The sequence below is a fragment of the Oncorhynchus mykiss genome, chromosome 23 (assembly GCF_013265735.2).
Source record: "Oncorhynchus mykiss isolate Arlee chromosome 23, USDA_OmykA_1.1, whole genome shotgun sequence".
NCBI lineage: Eukaryota > Metazoa > Chordata > Actinopteri > Salmoniformes > Salmonidae > Oncorhynchus > Oncorhynchus mykiss.
Window position 1 is genome coordinate 24,430,480 of NC_048587.1, and position 20,677 is coordinate 24,451,156.

The 20,677-nt window shown below is 41.1% G+C and overlaps 1 protein-coding gene across 3 annotated transcripts in view; it reads left to right on the plus strand.

The window, feature by feature from the left end:
* Positions 1-162: 162 nt before the first annotated feature.
* Positions 163-20,677, plus strand: part of LOC110502476 (VPS10 domain-containing receptor SorCS3) — a 75,915-nt gene continuing 55,400 nt past the window's right edge. For 2 of the 3 annotated variants that reach the window (XM_021580512.2, XM_021580513.2), the window contains exon 1: positions 164-1,043. In XM_021580512.2, the coding sequence (XP_021436187.2) occupies positions 333-1,043 (711 nt within the window). In that variant the 5' untranslated portion in view covers positions 164-332. Of the gene's footprint in view, positions 1,044-20,677 lie in introns of all 3 variants that reach the window. The other variant, XM_021580514.2, reaches the window with a different exon arrangement.

The following is a 20,677-nucleotide window of genomic DNA, read 5'->3' on the forward strand; positions in this document are numbered from 1 at the left end:
GATACTATTTCAAATGGACAGATGTCGTTGCAAAATACATCAACAAGTTTAGATATTGCATGCGTTTTTAACGTTATTCCTATTCTACACACCCCTCCACAAATTCCACAATCACTTTTTGTCGGGCGCATTTGTCTGGTGCGCAGCGCCCGCCCAACTTGTTGTTCACTTTGACAAATTCCTGGACTTGAGCAGATCAGATAAAGACACTCTGATCTTTGATTGTCGGACTTACGGTTACACAGTGAGTATTTCAAAAGTTGATAGAATATATTAACGACGTCGAAACGTATTTTATTTTTCAAATAATTGGCAACAGTGAGGTGAAAACCATGGTCATCTCAGGTTCAGTTTGGTGTTGGGCTATTTTGACTTGCGTTTTAAGCTATTTTTACAATATGTTGACAGCATACGCTGAAATAAATTGGCCAGCGAGTTCCACAACGACGAACGTTTGGCTTAACCGTGTTGATACATTGCCTTTGGAGCTGCGCACAAACCTAAAATCCGTATGGGTCAAAATCCCAAAGTATATCGTCAAGGAATCTGCCTTTTCCAGGGCTTTTAAAATGGAACCAATTGATGGAAAACCGGCGGTTCCAAAAGGTGGAGGGAGATTACCAAAGGACTTGAAAATAGTTATTGGGAAAGTGACACCTGGTGCTATATCTTCTGGCAGAGATAAAACTGCGCCAAACCGTTCCAAGTATTTTACTGATGACAGAAAAAAGTCGGACCGTTTTTTTGACGTAAATGACAATGACGGCACACTTCCTTTAAGTAACCGTACAAAGCGAAGTACAGCCTACAGCGAATATTCGGACAGGAGTCAAATTGGAGGTCCCGGTGACGCATTTTCAGCCGAGAAGCTTTTCGAGCCTTTTGGTGTTTATAGTCCGAGGACAGAATACCGACGAACTGGGGAGGACGCAAGAACTGGTCCGAGGCAAAGTGAGTCGCTTCTGGTCACCTCTACTTTCCCTCTATCCGGAGACTCTGCTCACAACCAGGCGATGGGGCACTGGGTTGGAGACAACAGCAGCGTGAGTTCAAATTGACGTTTATAATATACAAAAACACGATTTTTCAAATGGTGTGCATTCTAAAGTAAATTTTAAACGCAACCTGCATGCGTTTTACTCGATGTTTCACCCGCGGTATATTTCCAAAGTCTATCATTCAGTTGCGCATCATTACGCTCAGCTTTCTCACGGCGCGCAACAAAATGCATGCGTTTCTTGTCACTTCAACTCTGAGGGAGCGTGTCTCTGAATGATTTACAGACAAGAGATTATTCATGTAAAACATGTCTGTCACAGAATTGAGGTTACTTTGCTTTATGGCTATTTAATTATTAGTGCATAATTATAGGAGAGGGATTAGAATCAACAAATGTTAGCGCTCCTGTTCGAGTGGACTGCATGGTTAGGCTATTTGTAAGCGTTGTCTGTGAAATATTGGTATTTTCATTAAAATGCAATTAAGAAAATGTGTTGCAAGCATACAGTGAAATATTTCTCCATCCATATTGTACTACTTCCACAACTACAGCTCCGAATGTGCACTGTGCCTCATCCATACAATAGACACGAACTCTTTTTTTTGTCACAGACATTACCATTTTATCTGCACTCATTCCATGATGGCCCATGAAAAACACATTTTCATAATGGATGAAATTATCACGTTCTTAATCACAACAATCTACACAGACAAAAACAAACAAAAAAAGCTCACCCAGGCTGGAGGCTGCGAAGGGTATACTCTGAAGAGGAGCATTTTCACCTTTTTACAATTAAGTCTTCCTTTGTCAATGGCATTTGTCCCACTGTTTTAGGTCCAACTGCCAACATCAGTAAGGTATGGTAATAGTAGCAGTAGAAGGTGTGTCTAATATGTAATAGGTTACTGCAGTATAATTGTTGCAGTCATTGATACTGTGGTCCAAACTGATCAGGGGTCTGTTGAAAACAATTTGTTGCTGAATGTTTTGCTTTCTGTAAGTTCATGCTCCTACGTGATCCACTGATGCTGATAGAGAGTATGTGTAGCACAGGTAGTTCAGTGAAATACACCTTGCCTGAGTAACTTTTCCAGAGAGCTTAAGACTCATGTTAGCTCTCAATGATATTGCCTAGGCTTTAGCTCAGTGGGCTGACGTGATCTTGAGGCGCAAAGACAACCCGGGTTGGATACCTGATAGATTACATTGTACATCACTGTGGAAGGCTATCATGAAGATCATGTTACTGTGTGAATGTACCCCCAAAATGGAAATAGTCTTATATGTGGTAATTGAATACATATACCTATTACTGTGTAATTATTCCTGTAAGTATAGTGCAACAAATATTGTATTTACTCATTGATAAATGGCACTTGCTCTATACTTAGGATTAGAGGTTGGGTAAGGGTTAGGACTAGGGTTAGGGTTACTGTTGTAAGTACAATGTAAGTACAGTGTAACAACTAGTAATTACAATAGTTGTTATGCTGTACTTATAGGAATATGTGTACTCACACAGTATTAAGGGAACTGTAAAGTGTTAGCCTACCATTCCCATAACTATATTTTACTCCACCAAACTACACTCGTATCTGCCTTTATTGTGAATGATTTGTGTGAAGGGACCATAATGCAACACATCACCATGGGTTCTCAGCACTTATTCAGCACTCTTAGATTCATTTGGCTTCACAAAGTGCATTTTATGTGACTGTCCAGTGAAAATCTCATTTTTAGAAGTTCATAATGTTCTCTTAACTCTTGCCTAAATAATGTTGTTTATTCATCCTATAATCGTATTTGTGGCCAAAGCATAAATTGGAGAAAACCCCCCACCTCAAACAGGCCGTTCATCCATGTTTCTCAAACGTCAAATTTCGAAGTTGTTCCACAATTCACATTTCAAACTGTTTAAGGTGAAGTTCAGGCATTAACGCAAGATTCTTAAGGTTAGGCATTAACTCTGAATTGTAAGGGTGAAGGTTTGGGATAGGCTTTAAACAAAAAGTATTTTAAAAATATTTTCCATTGCTTGATTTCAACTTGTAACCTTTTAAATCAGAGGCAAATGCTTATGCCCATCTGCAATCCTGTCCACAACACCTTAGCAAAACCGAAACCTACTTGAAGGTAACAGCACTCACTGTTGCCCCTAGTGGCCAGTTTCCACGTCACCCCAAATGTCCTCAGACATGGATGGACGTCGAATACGGACTTGTATCCCGGGTGACCTGGCTGATTTCCTCATAGAGATAGATAGCTAACCACGGTTTGTGGTCATCAGCTATCCTTTAGCTCGAGAAGCTATCGCCAGTTTTGTACAACGCGACTCAGACCAGAACATACCAGACCTATTTTTCTCTCCATATCCCCGGATTTCAACCGCAAGCTCTGGACATTTACACCTGGATCTCGCAGCTAGCTAGCTGCTGTCCGTGTGACTATTGGCTTATGTCGATCCCGGAGCAAACATCAATTATTCCGTATCTGGCCAGCTGAAGAGTTCCATCAGCCACTCCTGGGCTACAATCACCTATCCGGACCCGTTTTACTGCCGATGCGGAGCCCCACCGGGCCTTCGCGACTGGACTACCGACTTTGTCTGCCCGAAGGAGTTATCCAACTGGCCCCTCCATCGCGACGTTACCTGAACGCCCATCTGCGGCCCGCTAATCGTTAGCTGTCTTATCGGCTGCTATCTGAATAGGTCTATCAGACATTTTTTCTTGGGTCACTATAACTATATCTATTTTGCCAATTGTATTGATCCACTCTACCACACGGAACCCCACTAATCTACCGACGGAAACGCACAAGGTGGCTAAAAACAGACCTCCATCCTCTGCTAGCTTGCTACCGATGGCCCGGCTAGCTGTCTGAATCGCCGTGACCCCAACCAACCTCACTACTCACTGGACCCTTATGATCACTCGACTAAGCATGCCTTTCCTTAATGTCAATATGCCTTGTCCATTGCTGTTCTGGTTAGTGTTTATTGGCTTATTTCACTGTAGAGCCTCTAGCCCTGCTCATTTTACCTTATCCAACCTTTCAGTTCCACCACCCACACATGCGATGACATCACCTGGTCTCAATGATGTTTCTAGAGACAATATCTCTCTCATCATCACTCAATACCTAGGTTTACCTCCACTGTATTCACATCCTACCATACCTTTGTATGTACATTATACCTTGAAGCTATTTTATCGCCCCCAGAAACCTCCCTTTACTCTCTGTTCCAGACCTTCTAGACTACCAATTCTCATAGCTTTTAGCCATACCCTTATCCTAGTCCCCCTCTGTTCCTCTGGTGATGTAGAGGTGAATCCAGGCCCTGCAGTGCCTAGCTCCACTCCTATTCCCCAGGCGCTCTCTTTTGATGACTTCTGTAACCGTAATAGCCTTGGTTTCATGCACGTTAACATTAGAAGCCTCATCCCTAAGTTTGTTTTATTCACTGCTTTAGCACACTCTGCCAACCCGGATGTTCTAGCCGTGTCTGAATCCTGGCTTAGGAAGACCACCAAAAATTCTGAAATCTTCATCCCTAACTACAACATTTTCAGACAAGATAGAACGGCCAAAGGGGGCAGTGTTGCAATCTACTGCAAATATAGCCTGCAGAGTTCTGTCCTACTATCCAGGTCTGTACCCAAACAATTTGAACTTCTACTTTTAAAAATCCACCTCTCTAAAAACAAGTCTCTCACCGTTGCCGCCTGCTATAGACCACAGTCTGCCCCCAGCTGTGCTCTGGACACCATATGTGAACTGATTGCCCCCATCTATCTTCAGAGCTCGTGCTGCTAGGCGACTTAAACTGGAACATGATTCACACCCCAGCCATCCTACAATCTAAGCTTGATGCCCTCAATCTCACACAAATTATCAATGAACCTACCAGGTACCACCCCAAAGCCGTAAACACGGGATACCCTCATAGATATCATCCTAAACAACGTGCCCTCTAAATACACCTCTGCTGTTTTCAACCAAGATCTCATCGATCACTGCCTCATTGCCTGCATCCGTAATGGGTCTGCGGTCAAACGACCTGCACTCATCACTGTCAAACGCTCCCTGAAACACTTCAGCGAGCAGGCCTTTCTAATCGACCTGGCCAGGGTATCCTGGAAGGATATTGATCTCATCCCGTCAGTAGAGGATGCCTGGTTATTTTTTTTTAAATGCTTTCCTCACCATCTTAAATAAGCATGCCCCATTCCCAGACATTTAGAACCAGGAACGGATATAGCCCTTGGTTCTCTCCAGACCTGACTGCCCTTAACCAACACAAAACATTCCTATGGCGTTCTGCATTAGCATCGAACAGCCCCCAAGATATGCAACTTTTCAGGGAAGCTAGAAACCAATATACACAGGCAGTTAGAAAAGCCAATGCTAGCTTTTTCAAGCAGAAATTTGCTTCCTGTAACACTAACTCAAAAACGTTCTGGGACACTGTAAAGTCCATGGAGAATAAGAACACATCCTCCCAGCTGCCCACTGCACTGAAGATAGGAAACACTGTCACCACCGATAAATCAACTATAATTGAACATTTCAATAAGCATTTTTCTACGGCTGGCCATACTTTCCACCTGGCTACCCCTACCCCGGTCAACAGCACTGCACCCCCCACAGCAACTCGCCCAAGCCTTCCCCATTTCTCCTTCTCCGAAATCCAGTCAGCTGATGTTTTGAAAGAGCTGCAAAATCTGGACCCGTACAAATCAGCCGGGCTAGACAATCTGGACCCTTCATTTCTAAAATGATCTGCCTAAATTTTTGCCTCCCCTATTACTAGCCTGTTCAACCTCTCTTTCGTGTCGTCTGAGATTCCCAAAGATTGGAAAGCAGCTGTGGTCATTCCCCTCTTCAAAGGGGGGGGTTACTCTTGACCCAAACTGCTACAGACCTATATCTATCCTACCCTGCCTTTCTAAGGTCTTCGAAAACCAAGTCAACAAACAGATTACCGACCATTTCGAATCCCACCATACCTTCTCCGCTATGCAATCTGGTTTCAGAGCTGGTGATGGGTGCACCTCAGCCATGCTCAAGGTCCTAAACGATATCTAAACCACAATCGATAAGAAACAATACTGTGCGGCCGTATTCATTGACCTGGCCAAGGCTTTCGACTCTGTCAATCACCACATCCTCATCGGCAGACTCGATAGCCTTGGTTTCTCAAATGATTGCCCCGCCTGGTTCACCAACTACTTCTCTGATAAAGTTCAGTGTGTCAAATCTGAGGGCCTGTTGTCCGGGCCTCTGGCAGTCTCTATGGGGGTGCCACAGGGTTCAATTCTTGGACCGACTCTCTTCTCTGTATACATCAATGATGTCGCTCTTGCTGCTGGTGAGTCTCTAATCCACCTCTACGCAGACGACACCATTTTGTATACTTCTGGCACTTCTTTGGACACTGTGTTAACAACCCTCCAGGCGAGCTTCAATGCCATACAACTCTCCTTCCGTGGCCTCCAATTGCTCTTAAATACAAACAAAACTAAATTCATGCTCTTCATCCGATCGCTGCCTGCACCTGCCCGCCTGTCCAACATCACTACTCTGGACGGTTCTGACTTAGAATATGTGGACAACTACAAATACCTAGGTGTCTGGTTAGACTGTAAACTCTCATTCCAGACTCACATCAAACATCTCCAATCCAAAGTTAAATCTAGAATTGGCTTCCTATTTCGCAACAAAGCATCCTTCACTCATGCTGCCAAACATACCCTTGTAAAACTGACCATACTACCGATCCTCGACTTCGGCGATGTCATACTCATCGCCAAACCCACTGGCTCCACTTCATCTACAACACCTTGCTAGGTAAAGTCCCAACTTATCTCAGCTCGCTGGTCACCAAAGCAGCACCCACCTGTAGCACGCGCTCTGGTCACCCCCAAAACCAATTCTTCCTTTTGCCGCCTCTCCTTCCAGTTCTCTGCTGCCAATGACTGGAACGAACTACAAAAATCTCTGAAACTGGAAACACTTATCTCTCTCACTAGCTTTAAGCACCAGCTGTCAGAGCAGCTCACATATTACTTCACCTGTACATAGCCCATCTATAATTTAGCCCAAACAACCACCTCTCCCCCTACTGTATTTATTTATTTTGCTCCTTTGCACCCTATTATTTATATCTCTACCTTGCACATTCTTCTACTGCAAATCTACCATTCCAGTGTTTTACTTGCTATATTATATTTACTTCGCCACCATGGCCTTTTTTTGTTGCCTTTACCTCCCTTATCTCACCCCATTTGCTCACATTGTATATGGACTTATTTTTTTTACTGTATTATTGACTGTATGTTTGTTTTACTCCATGTGTAACTCTGTGTTGATGTATGTGTCAAATTGCTTTGCTTTTTTTTTGCCAGGTCGCAATTGTAAATGAAAACTTGTTCTCAACTTGCCTACCTGGTTAAATAAATGTAAATGTAAATGTAATGAAATAAAATAAATAAAAAATTGAGTATGATGTCATATTCCCGAGGAGAATGAACTGACTAATCAGCGGTCTAGAGGAGGATGAGCTGGCCAATCAGCGGTCTATTTACGTTAATGTTTTTAATGAGCAGTATACGCCCACACCATTCTGTTATTGGGGTACATCCACACCCTTCCAACACAGAAAATATGATTTTTAACATACCTAATTACAAAATGTTGTTTTAAAAAGTATTTATTTCATATTGTATGTAATTATAGGCCATAATTAATATAAATCTGGGGCAAATGCTGCACTTGTTTTGTTGCCTTGATAATTAATTCAACCGCTACTTACACATGCACACACATGCATGTATAAACAGACACACACACACACACACACACACAAACACACACTATGCTGTGGAATTAATCAGAGAGCAGATGCAGGCGGGAATCATATTTGACAAGCTTGCATGTGATGAATTACTCTAATAGCTGTCACAGCATAGTAATGTTGAGGAGTATAGCCTGATTGTATTGTTATTATACAGTGCCTTGCAAAAATATTCGGCCCCCTTGAACTTTGCGACCTTTTGCCATATTTCAGGCTTCAAACATAAAGATATAAAACTGTATTTTTTTTGTGAAGAATCAACAACAAGTGGGATACAATCATGAAGTGGAACAACATTTATTGGATATTTCAAACTTTTTTAACAAATCAAAAACTGAAAAATTGGGCGTGCAAAATTATTCAGCCCCTTTACTTTCAGTGCAGCAAACTCTCTCCAGAAGTTCAGTGAGGATCTCTGAATGATCCAATGTTGACCTAAATGACTAATGATGATAAATACAATCCACCTGTGTGTAATCAAGTCTCCGTATAAATGCACCTGCACTGTGATAGTCTCAGAGGTCCGTTAAAAGCGCAGAGAGCATCATGAAGAACAAGGAACACACCAGGCAGGTCCGAGATACTGTTGTGAAGAAGTTTAAAGCCGGATTTGGATACAAAAAGATTTCCCAAGCTTTAAACATCCCAAGGAGCACTGTGCAAGCGATAATATTGAAATGGAAGGAGTATCAGACCACTGCAAATCTACCAAGACCTGGCCGTCCCTCTAAACTTTCAGCTCATACAAGGAGAAGACTGATCAGAGATGCAGCCAAGAGGCCCATGATCACTCTGGATGAACTGCAGAGATCTACAGCTGAGGTGGGAGACTCTGTCCATAGGACAACAATCAGTCGTATATTGCACAAATCTGGCCTTTATGGAAGAGTGGCAAGAAGAAAGCCATTTCTTAAAGATATCCATAAAAAGTGTTGTTTAAAGTTTGCCACAAGCCACCTGGGAGACACACCAAACATGTGGAAGAAGGTGCTCTGGTCAGATGAAACCAAAATTGAACTTTTTGGCAACAATGCAAAACGTTATGTTTGGCGTAAAAGCAACACAGCTGAACACACCATCCCCACTGTCAAACATGGTGGTGGCAGCATCATGGTTTGGGCCTGCTTCTCTTCAGCAGGGACAGGGAAGATGGTTAAAATTGATGGGAAGATGGATGGAGCCAAATACAGGACCATTCTGGAAGAAAACCTGATGGAGTCTGCAAAAGACCTGAGACTGGGACGGAGATTTGTCTTCCAACAAGACAATGATCCAAAACATAAAGCAAAATCTATAATGGAATGGTTCAAAAATAAACATATCCAGGTGTTAGAATGGCCAAGTCAAAGTCCAGACTTGAATCCAATCGAGAATCTGTGGAAAGAACTGAAAACTGCTGTTCACAAATGCTCTCCATCCAACCTCACTGAGCTCGAGCTGTTTTGCAAGGAGGAATGGGAAAAAATGCCAGTCTCTCGATGTGCAAAACTGATAGAGACATACCTCAAGCGACTTACAGCTGTAATCGCAGCAAAAGGTGGCGCTACAAAGTATTAACTTAAGGGGGCTGAATAATTTTGCACGCCCAATTTTTCAGTTTTTGATTTGTTAAAAAAGTTTGAAATATCCAATAAATGTCGTTCCACTTCATGATTGTGTCCCACTTGTTGTTGATTCTTCACAAAAAAATACAGTTTTATATCTTTATGTTTGAAGCCTGAAATGTGTCAAAAGGTCGCAAAGTTCAAGGGGGCCGAATACTTTCGCAAGGCACTGTATATCTATTTATTTTCATTTGATAGGAGAGATTATATTATGTTGCACTTCATATTTTTCACTAAAATCTCTACAGTTACTTTCATGTTTTAATCTGAGCGAGGTCGTGAAGCACTACTCAGCACATGCAGTGGTGTGACATTCATACATCCATTATTTCTCAGGTGCTTGGAATGCAGAGGACTTATCACTGAGTAAGGAATCCCCATACGCTATGGTGTTTTAGACATAGAAAGCATAGCTGTAAGGATTTGTGATAATGGAGTGCTGGCCTACAGCAAGCATTTAAAGTCTAATGCTGTTGCCAATCTTAATTGATGCCTGTTTAAAGACCATTAGAGTTGGTTGGTTGGAATCGATTGTTAAAACCTCTCAAACTGGACATTCAAGGTTTATTTGCTCAATGTGGCTTTCACCAGATTTCTGTTTGGAGGAAATGGGGACTTCACAGAATAGCTTTTCCTCACTCACAAAGACATAAACAATCAATTCAATCCATATGTGATTAGGAAAGACCAAGGTCTTTCTATAGCTAAGCCATTTATTTTTGGTTTGTTGTTTGCTACTTGTTGTTTTACAATCAATTAGCTAACAAAATGTATGCATTCAATATGTCACTGCAGGTGTTTGATTAAAATGATTTATTATGAATACATTAATACATTCATCCTTAATCACAATAATAAAACATGTGTCACATGTTGTTCTGTAATAAGTTTTTATCTTAGTGATTGCATAACTTGCTTTCACAGTCTGTCATTAATGTGTATCTGATTATTAGGGTATCATAAAATTCAAATCTCTGAAAAGTTAGAGGGGTACCTCAAAACAGCAACAGTAATCAGAGTGAGCATCACCAAATGTGTTCGGCTAATGAAAATACTGCATTTTCTGAATTAATTATTTTCTACTTCTTTTATTTTGCTATTCCAATCCGAAAAGGCAATTTACCAGTTTAACATCAAATCAAATTGAGATATTGGCCCCGAATTGCCTGTGCTTGCCAGTGCTATGATATGGGTTGCAGACTAGAGAGGACAACAGTGGCACAGTCACAGTCTTTCTTCTCCTGCTACCTGCCAGCTCTGTGTTGTTTGACAATCACTGCATCTCTTGCAGTTGTTGTCCATTATGAGATGTGGCTACAGTACAGGAATGATGTAGAGCACATCTTTCTCAGTGGTACGACAGATCCAACCAGTGTGTTGTGTGTAAGGGCCCAATTAAATGAATGTGTTTACGTCAATGTCTAGACCCTATGAGCCATATTTTGTTTAATCATTCAATGTATTCAGGCTCCCCACCCTATCTCGCCTTATAGGGAATCAGGTCATGACTGGCTTTTCTCACAATCAATTATTTTTTGGTTAGTGGAGATGTTGATGGCTATAGGTTAAAGTGGATGATTGGAGTTTAATACCTCGCCATAAGATGGTTTATGTTAATGATGTATTTAATTGTTCAGTGTTTTCCCCGATATCAAATCACATTTATTAGTCGCGTACAAATAGTTTACATATATTATTGCATTCCACACTAAGATCCTCATACCAACGGTCAAGCATGGTGGTGGCCGTGTGATAGTGTGGGGATTATTTTCTGCTTCAGGACCTGGATGACTTGCCTTAGTAGAAGGAGCCATGAATTTTGCTCTGTATCAAATAATTCTACAGGAGAATGTCAGGCCATCCGTCTGTGAGCTGAAGCTGAAGCACAGCTGGGTCATGTAGCAAGACAATGATCCAAAACACACAATCAAGTCTTACATGAAAATGGTTAAAAAGCAACACATTTGAAGTTTTGTAATGGCCTAGTCAAAGTCCAGACCTAATCTCAATTGAAATTGTGTGGCAGGACTTGAAACAATTAGTTCATGCTTGAAAACCCACAAATGTCACTGAGTTAAAGCAGTTCTGCATGTAAGAGTGGAACCAAAAGTTCTCCAACAGCGATGTGAGACTGATCAACAACTACAGGAAGTATTTGGTTGTAGTCATTGCAGCTAAAGGTGGCATAACCAGTTATTGAGTGCAAGGGGGCAATTACTTTCTCATACAGGGGAATTTGGTGTTGAATAACTTTGCTAATTAAATCAATTAAATATTTGTAAACTCAGGACCCCTTTATCTAATATTAGGTTTTGGTTGAAGATCTGATAACATTCAGTTTCAACAATATGCAAAAATTGAGAAAATTAGAAAGGGAGCAAATACTTTTTAATGGCACTGTACATAGGAGGTGGGTAAAACAGTATGTACAAATTATTGAAGGGATCAGTGTTCAATGACTATGTAGATAGGGCAGCAGTCTCAAATGTGCAAGGTTTCAGTCTCTCGGTCCAGCTTTGATTCACGTACCCTTTCTCTGCCTTCTAGATGGTAGCGGGGTGAACAGCTGTCCGTCCTGTCTCCCTGTAGCTCTGTCTTAGGCGTCTCACAGTACAGACATTGCAATGTATTGCCCTAGCCACATCTGCAGTCCTCATGCCTCCTTGCAGCATGCCTAAGGCACGTTCACGCAGATGAGCAGGGACCCTGGGCATCTTTCTTTTGGTGTTTTTCAAAGTCAGTTGAAAGGTCTCTTTAGTGTCCTACGTTTTCATAACTGTGACCTTAATTGCCTACCGTCTGTAAGCTGTTAGTGTCTTAACGATTGTTCCACAGGTGCATGTTCATTAATTGTTTATGGTTCATTAATTGTTTACAGTGTTTAAACCCTTCACAATGAAGATCTGTGAAGTTATTTGGAATTTTATGAATTATCTTTGAATGACAGTGTGCTGAAAAAGGGATGTTTCTTTTTTTGCTGAGTTTATGTTGCGATTACCCTCTCTTATGATGCAGCAAAATGCTTTATGTCTCCTTCCTTTGATGCACAGACAGTTTGGCCTTGAAGGAAATGGAAAATCTGTTTTCTTTTTTGACAGGTGATTTAAATATAACATACATTTAGTCTTTTTACCTCCTGCATAATGATATGTTCTTTATAGACCTCTCCACACTTGGATCTCCTGTTTCTCGAATCAACTCTGCCATTTCCTCAAAGATTGAGATACAATTATAGGGAGCTCTGGCTGAGAATATGACAAATAAAGAAAATAATTGTTGCCTCTATATGGATGGACTTAGAAACTGAACATTTAGACCATCAGAATAGGATATACAGTTGAAATCGGAAGTTTACATACACTTAGGTTGGAGTCATTAAAACTTGTTTTTCAACCACTCCACAAATCTCTTGTCAACAAACTATAGTTTTGGCAAGTCGGTTAGGAAATCTACTTTGTGTATGACACAAGTAATTTTCCCAACAATATTGTTAACAGACAGATTATTTCACTTATAACTCACTGTATCACAATTCCAGTGGGTCAGAAGTTTACATACACTACAGTGCCTTGCGAAAGTATTCTGCCTTTTTTGCGACCTTTTTCCACATTTCAGGCTTCAAACATAAAGATATAAAACTGTATTTTTTTGTGAAGAATCAAAAACAAGTGGGACACAATCATGAAGTGGAACGACATTTATTAGATATTTAAAACTTTTTTAACAAATCAAAAACTGAAAAATTGGGCGTGCAAAATTATTCAGCCCCCTTAAGTTAATACTTTGTAGCGCCACCTTTTGCTGCGATTACAGCTGTAAGTCGCTTGGGGTATGTCTCTATCAGTTTTGCACATCGAGAGACTGACATTTTTTCCCATTCCTCCTTGCAAAACAGCTCGAGCTCAGTGAGGTTGGATGGAGAGCATTTGTGAACAGCAGTTTTCAGTTCTTTCCACAGATTCTCGATTGGATTCAGGTCTGGACTTTGACTTGGCCATTCTAACACCTGGATATGTTTATTTTTGAACCATTCCATTGTAGATTTTGCTTTATGTTTTGGATCATTGTCTTGTTGGAAGACAAATCTCCGTCCCAGTCTCAGGTCTTTTGCAGACTCCATCAGGTTTTCTTCCAGAATGGTCCTGTATTTGGCTCCATCCATCTTCCCATCAATTTTAACCATCTTCCCTGTCCCTGCTGAAGAAAAGCAGGCCCAAACCATGATGCTGCCACCACCATGTTTGACAGTGGGGATGGTGTGTTGCTTTTACGCCAAACATAACGTTTTGCATTGTTGCCAAAAAGTTCAATTTTGGTTCCATCTGACCAGAGCACCTTCTTCCACATGTTTGGTGTGTCTCCCAGGTGGCTTGTGGCAAACTTTAAACGACACTTTTTATGGATATCTTTAAGAAATGGCTTTCTTCTTGCCACTCTTCCATAAAGGCCAGATTTGTGCAATATATGACTGATTGTTGTTCTATGGACAGAGTCTCCCACCTCAGCTGTAGATCTCTGCAGTTCATCCAGAGTGATCATGGGCCTCTTGGCTGCATATCTGATCAGTCTTCTCCTTGTATTAGCTGAAAGTTTAGAGGGACGGCCAGGTCTTGGTAGATTTGCAGTGGTCTGATACTCCTTCCATTTCAATATTATCGCTTGCACAGTGCTCCTTGGGATGTTTAAAGCTTGGGAAATCTTTTTGTATCCAAATCCGGCTTTAAATTTATTCACAACAGTATCTCGGACCTGCCTGGTGTGTTCCTTGTTCTTCATGATGCTCTCTGCGCTTTTAACGGACCTCTGAGACTATCACAGTGCAGGTGCATTTATACGGAGACTTGATTACACACAGGTGGATTGTATTTATCATCATTAGTCATTTAGGTCAACATTGGATCATTCAGAGATCCTCACTGAACTTCTGGAGAGAGTTTGCTGCACTGAAAGTAAAGGGGCTGAATAATTTTGCACGCCCAATTTTTCAGTTTTTGATTTGTTAAAAAAGTTTGAAATATCCAATAAATGTCGTTCCACTTCATGATTGTGTCCCACTTGTTGTTGATTCTTCACAAAAAAATACAGTTCTATATCTTTATGTTTGAAGCCTGAAATGTGGCAAAAGGTTGCAAAGTTCAAGGGGGCCGAATACTTTCGCAAGGCACTGTAAGTTGGCTGTGCCTTTAAACAGCTTGGAAAATTCCAGAAAATTATGTCATGGCTTTAGAAGCTTCTGATAGGCTAATTGACACAATTTGAGTCAAATGGAGATGTACTTATGGATGTATTTCAAGGCCTACCTTCAAACTCAGTGCCTCTTTGCTTGACATCATGGGAAAATCAAAAGAAATCAGCCAATACCTCAGAAAATAAATTGTAGACCTCTACAAGTCTGGTTCATCCTTGGGAGCAATTTTCAAATTCCTGAAACAATAGTACGCAAGTATATACACGATGGGACCACGCAGCCGTCATTCCACCCAGGAAGGAGAAGCGTTCTGTCTCTTAGAGATGAACGTACTTTGTTGCGAAAAGTGTAAATCAATCCCAGAACAACATCAAAGGAATTTTTGAAGATGCTGGAGGAAACAGGTACAAAAGTATCTATAGCCACAGTAAAACAAGTCCAATATCGACATAACCCCAAAGGCCGCTCAGCAAGTTAGAGGCCGCTGCTCCAAAACTGCCATAAAAAAAGACAGACTACGGAAATAAAAGCTGAAATAAATCATTCTCTCTACTATTATTCTGACATTTCACATTCTTTAAATAATTGGTGATCCTGACTGACCGACAGGGAATTTTACTAGGATTAAATGTCAGGAATTGTGAAAAATTGCTTTTAAATGTATTTGGCTAAGGTGAATGGACACTTCCGACTTTAACTGTTAATATACAGTACCAGTCAAAAGTTTGGACACACTTACTGATTCAAGGGTTTTTCTGTGTTTGTACCAGTTTCTACATTGTAGAAAAGTAGTGAAGACATCAAAACTATGAAATAACACATATGGAATCATGCAGTAACCAAAGAAGTGTTAAACAAATCAAAGTATATTTGAAATTTTATATTCTTCAAAGTAGCCACCCTTTGCCTTGATGACAGCTTTGCACACTTTTGGCATTCTTTCAACCAGCAGGTAGTCATGAGGTACTGTAGTCACCTGCATTTCAATTAACAGGTGTGCCTGGTTAAAAGTTATTTTGTGGAATTTCTTTCCTTCTAAGTGCGTTTGACCCAATCCGCTGTGTTTTGACAAGGTAGGGGTAGTATACAGAAGTTATCCCTATTTGGTAAAAGACCAAGTCCATATTTTTGGAAGAACAGCTCAAATAAGCAAAGAGAAACAACAGTCCATCATTACTTTAAGACATGAAGGTAAGTCAATCCAGAAAATTTGAAGAACTTGTGCAGTCGCAAAGATCATCAAGTGCTATGATGAAACTGTCTGTCATGAGGACCGCCACAGGAAAGGTAGAACCAGAGTTTCCTCTGCTGCAGTTGATCAATTCATTAGAGATACCAGCCTCAGAAATTGCAACCCAAATAAATACTTCACAAAGTAACAGACACATTTGAACATCAACTGTTCAGAGGAGACTGCGTGAATCAGGCCTTCGTGGTCGAATTGCTGCAAAGAAAGCACTACTATAGGACACAAATAATAATAAGAGACTTGCTTGGGCCAAGAAACATGAGCAATGGATATTAGACCGGTGGAAACCTTTCCTTTGGTCTGGAGTCCAAATTGGACAATTTTGGATCCAATCACTGTGTCTTTGTGAGACACAGAGTAGGTGAATGGATGCTCTCCACATGTGTGGTTCCCACCATGAAGCATGGAGGAGGAGGTATGGGGGTGCTTTAATGGTGACAATTCAATCCACACTTGACCAGCATGGCTACCTCAGCATTCTGTAGCGATACGACATCCCATCTGGTTTGCACTTAGTGGGACTATCATTTGTTTTTCAGCTGGACAATGACCCAACACACCTCCAGGCTGTGTAAGGCTTATTTGTCCAAGAAGGAGTGCTGCATCAGATGACTTGGCCTCCACAAGAACCCGACCTCAACCAAATTGAGATGGTTTGGGATGAGGTGGACTGCAGAGTGAAGGAAAATCAGCCAACATGTGCTCAGCATGTGTGGGAACTACTTCAAGACTGTTGGAAAAGCATTCCAGGTGAAGCTGGTTGAGAGAATGCTTATCGTGTGCAAAGCTGTCATCAAGGCAAAGGGTGACTACTTTGAACAATGTTAAATCTAAAATATATTTGATTTGTTTAACACTTTTTTGGTTACTATGTGATTCCATATGTGTCATTTCTTAGTTTGGATGTCTTCACTATTCTTCTACAATGTAGAAAATATTAAAAATAAAGAAAAACCCTTGAATGAGTAGGTGTGTCCAAACTTTTGATTGGTACTGTATATAAATATATATGTATATGTCACGGATTCCCCTGGTACTGCTGCTCATTCCGTGCACCAGTTCCGGAGGTCTACGTCACCAGCCTCTAGTAGTCACTGAACTGTCTCATTACGCACACCTGATTCCAATTCCCCTGAATAGTAATTGTATATATTTGACCTCTGTTCACCATTGTCTTGTCGGTTATTGTTCCCATGTCCTTTGGTCTGAATACATGTGCGTTGTTATTTCGGCTTTCGTGCTGCGTGTATTGTGCTCTTGTTATTATGGGTCTCATCCCTTGTATTGTTGTGTATTTGTGCATTTGCGTTCGACAATATCATGCCACTTCGCACAGCCATTGAAGAGGACTGGGAAAACATTCCACAGGCCACAATCAACAGCCTGATCAACTCTATGCAAAGGAGATGTGTCGCGCTGCCTTAGGCAAATGGTGGTTGCACCAGATACTGACTGGTTTTCTGATCCACTACCCTACCTTTTTTTAAAAGGTATTTATGACCAACAGATGCATATCTGTATTCCCAGTCATGTGAAATCCATGAATTAGGGCCTGATGAATTTACAGTGCATTTAGACCCCTTGACTTTTTTCACATTTTGTTACGTTACAGCCTTATTCTAAAATGGATTAAATTGTTTTTTCCCCCCTCCCAATGATGACAAAGCAAAATCAGCTGTTTTTTTGGTGCAAATTTAAATAAAAAAACAAACTGAAGTATCATGTTTACATAGGTTTTCAGAACCTTTACTTTGTTGAAGCACCTTTGGAAGTGATTACAGCCTTGAGTCTTCTTGGTATGATGCTACAGGCTTGGCACACTTGTATAAGGGGAATTTCTCCCATTCTTCTCCGCAGATCCTCTCAAGCTCTGTTAGGTTGGATGGGGAGTGTTGCTGCAGAGCTATTTTCAGGGCTCTCCAGAGATGTTCGATTAGGTTCAAGTCCAGGCTTTGGCTGGGCCACTCAAGGACATTCAGAGACATGTCCTGAAGCCACTCCTGCGTTGTCTTGGCTGTGTGCTTAGGGTCGTTGTTCTGTTGGAAGGTGAACCTTCACCCCGGTCTGATGTCCTAAGCTCTCTGGAGCAGGTTTTCATCAAAGTTCTCTCTGTTCATTGCTCTGTTCATCTTTCCCTCGATCCTGACTAGTCTCCCAGTCCCTGCCACTGATAAACATCTGCACAGCATGATGCTGCCACCACCATGCTTCACCGTTGGGATGTTGCCAAGTTTCCTCCAGACATGATGCTTGGTATTCAGGCCAAAGAGTTCAATCTTGGTTTCATCAGACCAGAGAATCTTGTTTCTCATGGTCTGAGTCCTTTAAGTGCCTTTTGGCAAACTCCAAGCAGGCTGTCATGTGCCTTTTACTGAGGAGTGGCTTCCATCTGGCCACTATAGCATAAAGGCCAGATTGGTAGACTGCTGCAGAGATGGTTGTCCCTTCTGGAAGGTTCTCCCATCTCTACAGAGGAACTCTGGAGCTCTGTCAGAGTGACCATCGGGTTCTTGGTCACCTACCTGACCAAAGCCCTTCTCCACCGATTGCTCAGTTTGGCTGGGTGGCCAACTCTAGGAAGCGTCTTGCTGGATCCAAATTTCTTCCATTTAAGAATGATGGAGGCCACTGTGTTTTTGGGGACCTTCAATGCTGCAGATATTATTTGGTACCCTTCCCCAGATCGGTGGTTCGACATTATTTTGTCTCGAAGCTCTACGGACAATTCCTTTGACCTCATGGCTTGGGTTTTGCTCTGACATGCACTGTCAACTTTGGGACCTTATATAGACAGGTGTGTGCCTTTTAAATCATTTGAATTTACCACAGTTCGACTCCAATCAATTTGTAGAAACATCTCAAGGATGATCAATAGAAACAGGATATACCTGAGCTCAATTCCGAGTCTCATAGCAAAGGGTCTGAATACTTTTGCTAACATTTCTAAAAACCTGTTTTCACTTATTCATTAATTGATGAGGAAAACATTTTATTTAATACTTTTTAGAATAAGGCTGTAACATTACCATATGTGGAAAAAGCAAGGTTTCTGAAAATTTTCAGAAAGCACTGTATTTCAAATGACTGATATTCTTATATGAACTGTAACTCTTTGAAATTGTTGCATGTTTGCGTTTATATTTTTATTCAGTGTAAATAGGCTACCAGCTAAATGCTTGATATACGTAGCTATAGAGAGGCTAGTAGACCATGTAGGATAGACTGCATTGTCTGCATAATGAAAGAATAACCTAGTCAGCTATTCTTTTGACGGTGGACTGATTGTTTTATTTGGCATTAATAGACTGGTTTGATACAGCACAAACGTTCTATCCTAGCTGCGAGAACGCGATTGCGGCTAATGTAGGTTATGGGCATATGCCTACAGGACGGTTGTGTGTATACTGTATATAAAAAACATTTATTGGTTACTGATTAGTTTGCTGTTGCATTAAAAAAATGTTTTTACAATCTGCAACGTTTGAATTCCCTACTTTAATTACTAAACAAGTGAATACGTTGTTGCTGCCAGCCAGCATTCTAAATAGCAGCATTGTGACACCATAGGCCTAAATCTTCGTGAAACATAAATGTTAGGCTTAACATGAGAAAATAACTACCAAATAAAAATAAATATCTATCCATTTAAGCAAAGCTATAGGCTACTACAAGCGCTAGCACCACATGATCCGATAGCCTATTGATAGGAAACTGCGTAGATGTCGCTAGTTCAGAACCATGGGCAGAGATCAGTAGTCTATACTTCGTGAGTGGCTGTCACGCTAGATTTTTTATTTTTTTTGGGGGGGGGGCATACTCTTTGTGGGGCCCCAGAGAAACTGCTCTACGCCAGTGTGGGTGTCCCTTGAAATTGTATTTAAATCCTGTGTTTGGCCCCTTAGGTTACTCTGAAAAGCACCAGTCCAACAACTATCTACACCATTAGAATAACGTGATATTTGAGGGATGTAGTCTTCTTACAGTATGGTCCAGTGGAAGATTGGAGGGATGTAGTTAGAAAGCATGACAAGTCCTATTCAAACTTAATGTTTCTAGTTTGAATTAAATAGCATTGGCTAAGTTGTCCTTCCTACCTCTGTTAAATTAAATAACCACTGGTGCAATCCATGTTTGACTGCTGCTTGGCCAACTCTGGCTACATGAGTTATTCTTGACTAAACCTCGTCCCCAACCAACGAGAACACTTTGAATTTCAGAGTTGTCTGACCTCGGCTGGAAACCTAGTGAACTGGTAGCATGGCGAAGTGATTTTGTCAGAAGTGCGAGAGAGAGAGATGTCCAGCTTGTATCACAATGTATATCAAAAGGAAATTATGTCTTGAACACCTCTGTTGCCTTGGCGTCTGTCCATTCAAGCATCTCCAAAGACTCAAAATGTCTGCATTGGCGAACAGCGCTTGTAATATAACTTTAATGTTTCTATCTGCTCGTTGTGCCGTGGTGTTTCGCAAAAGATACAGGATTGGAATTCAATCAGGAACAAAATCAGGCACTCAGAGTCAATTCTAACAAAAAAAAATAATAATAATAAAATGTTAAGATAAGGGATGACTGATCTCCACAGAGAGTGGGAGCCATTCTGAAAATGATTGGTTGACTTTCCTTGGGCAAGGCTCTCCCCACATCAATAAAACAGGAATAAATGCACTGCTTTTGGTATTCCAGGGTCCTTACTTAATTTCATGTACGCAAGTGAGTGATCATATGTATTAAATTGTACTTACCGAGAAGGCTCAAAATAAGTTTTGCTACCATT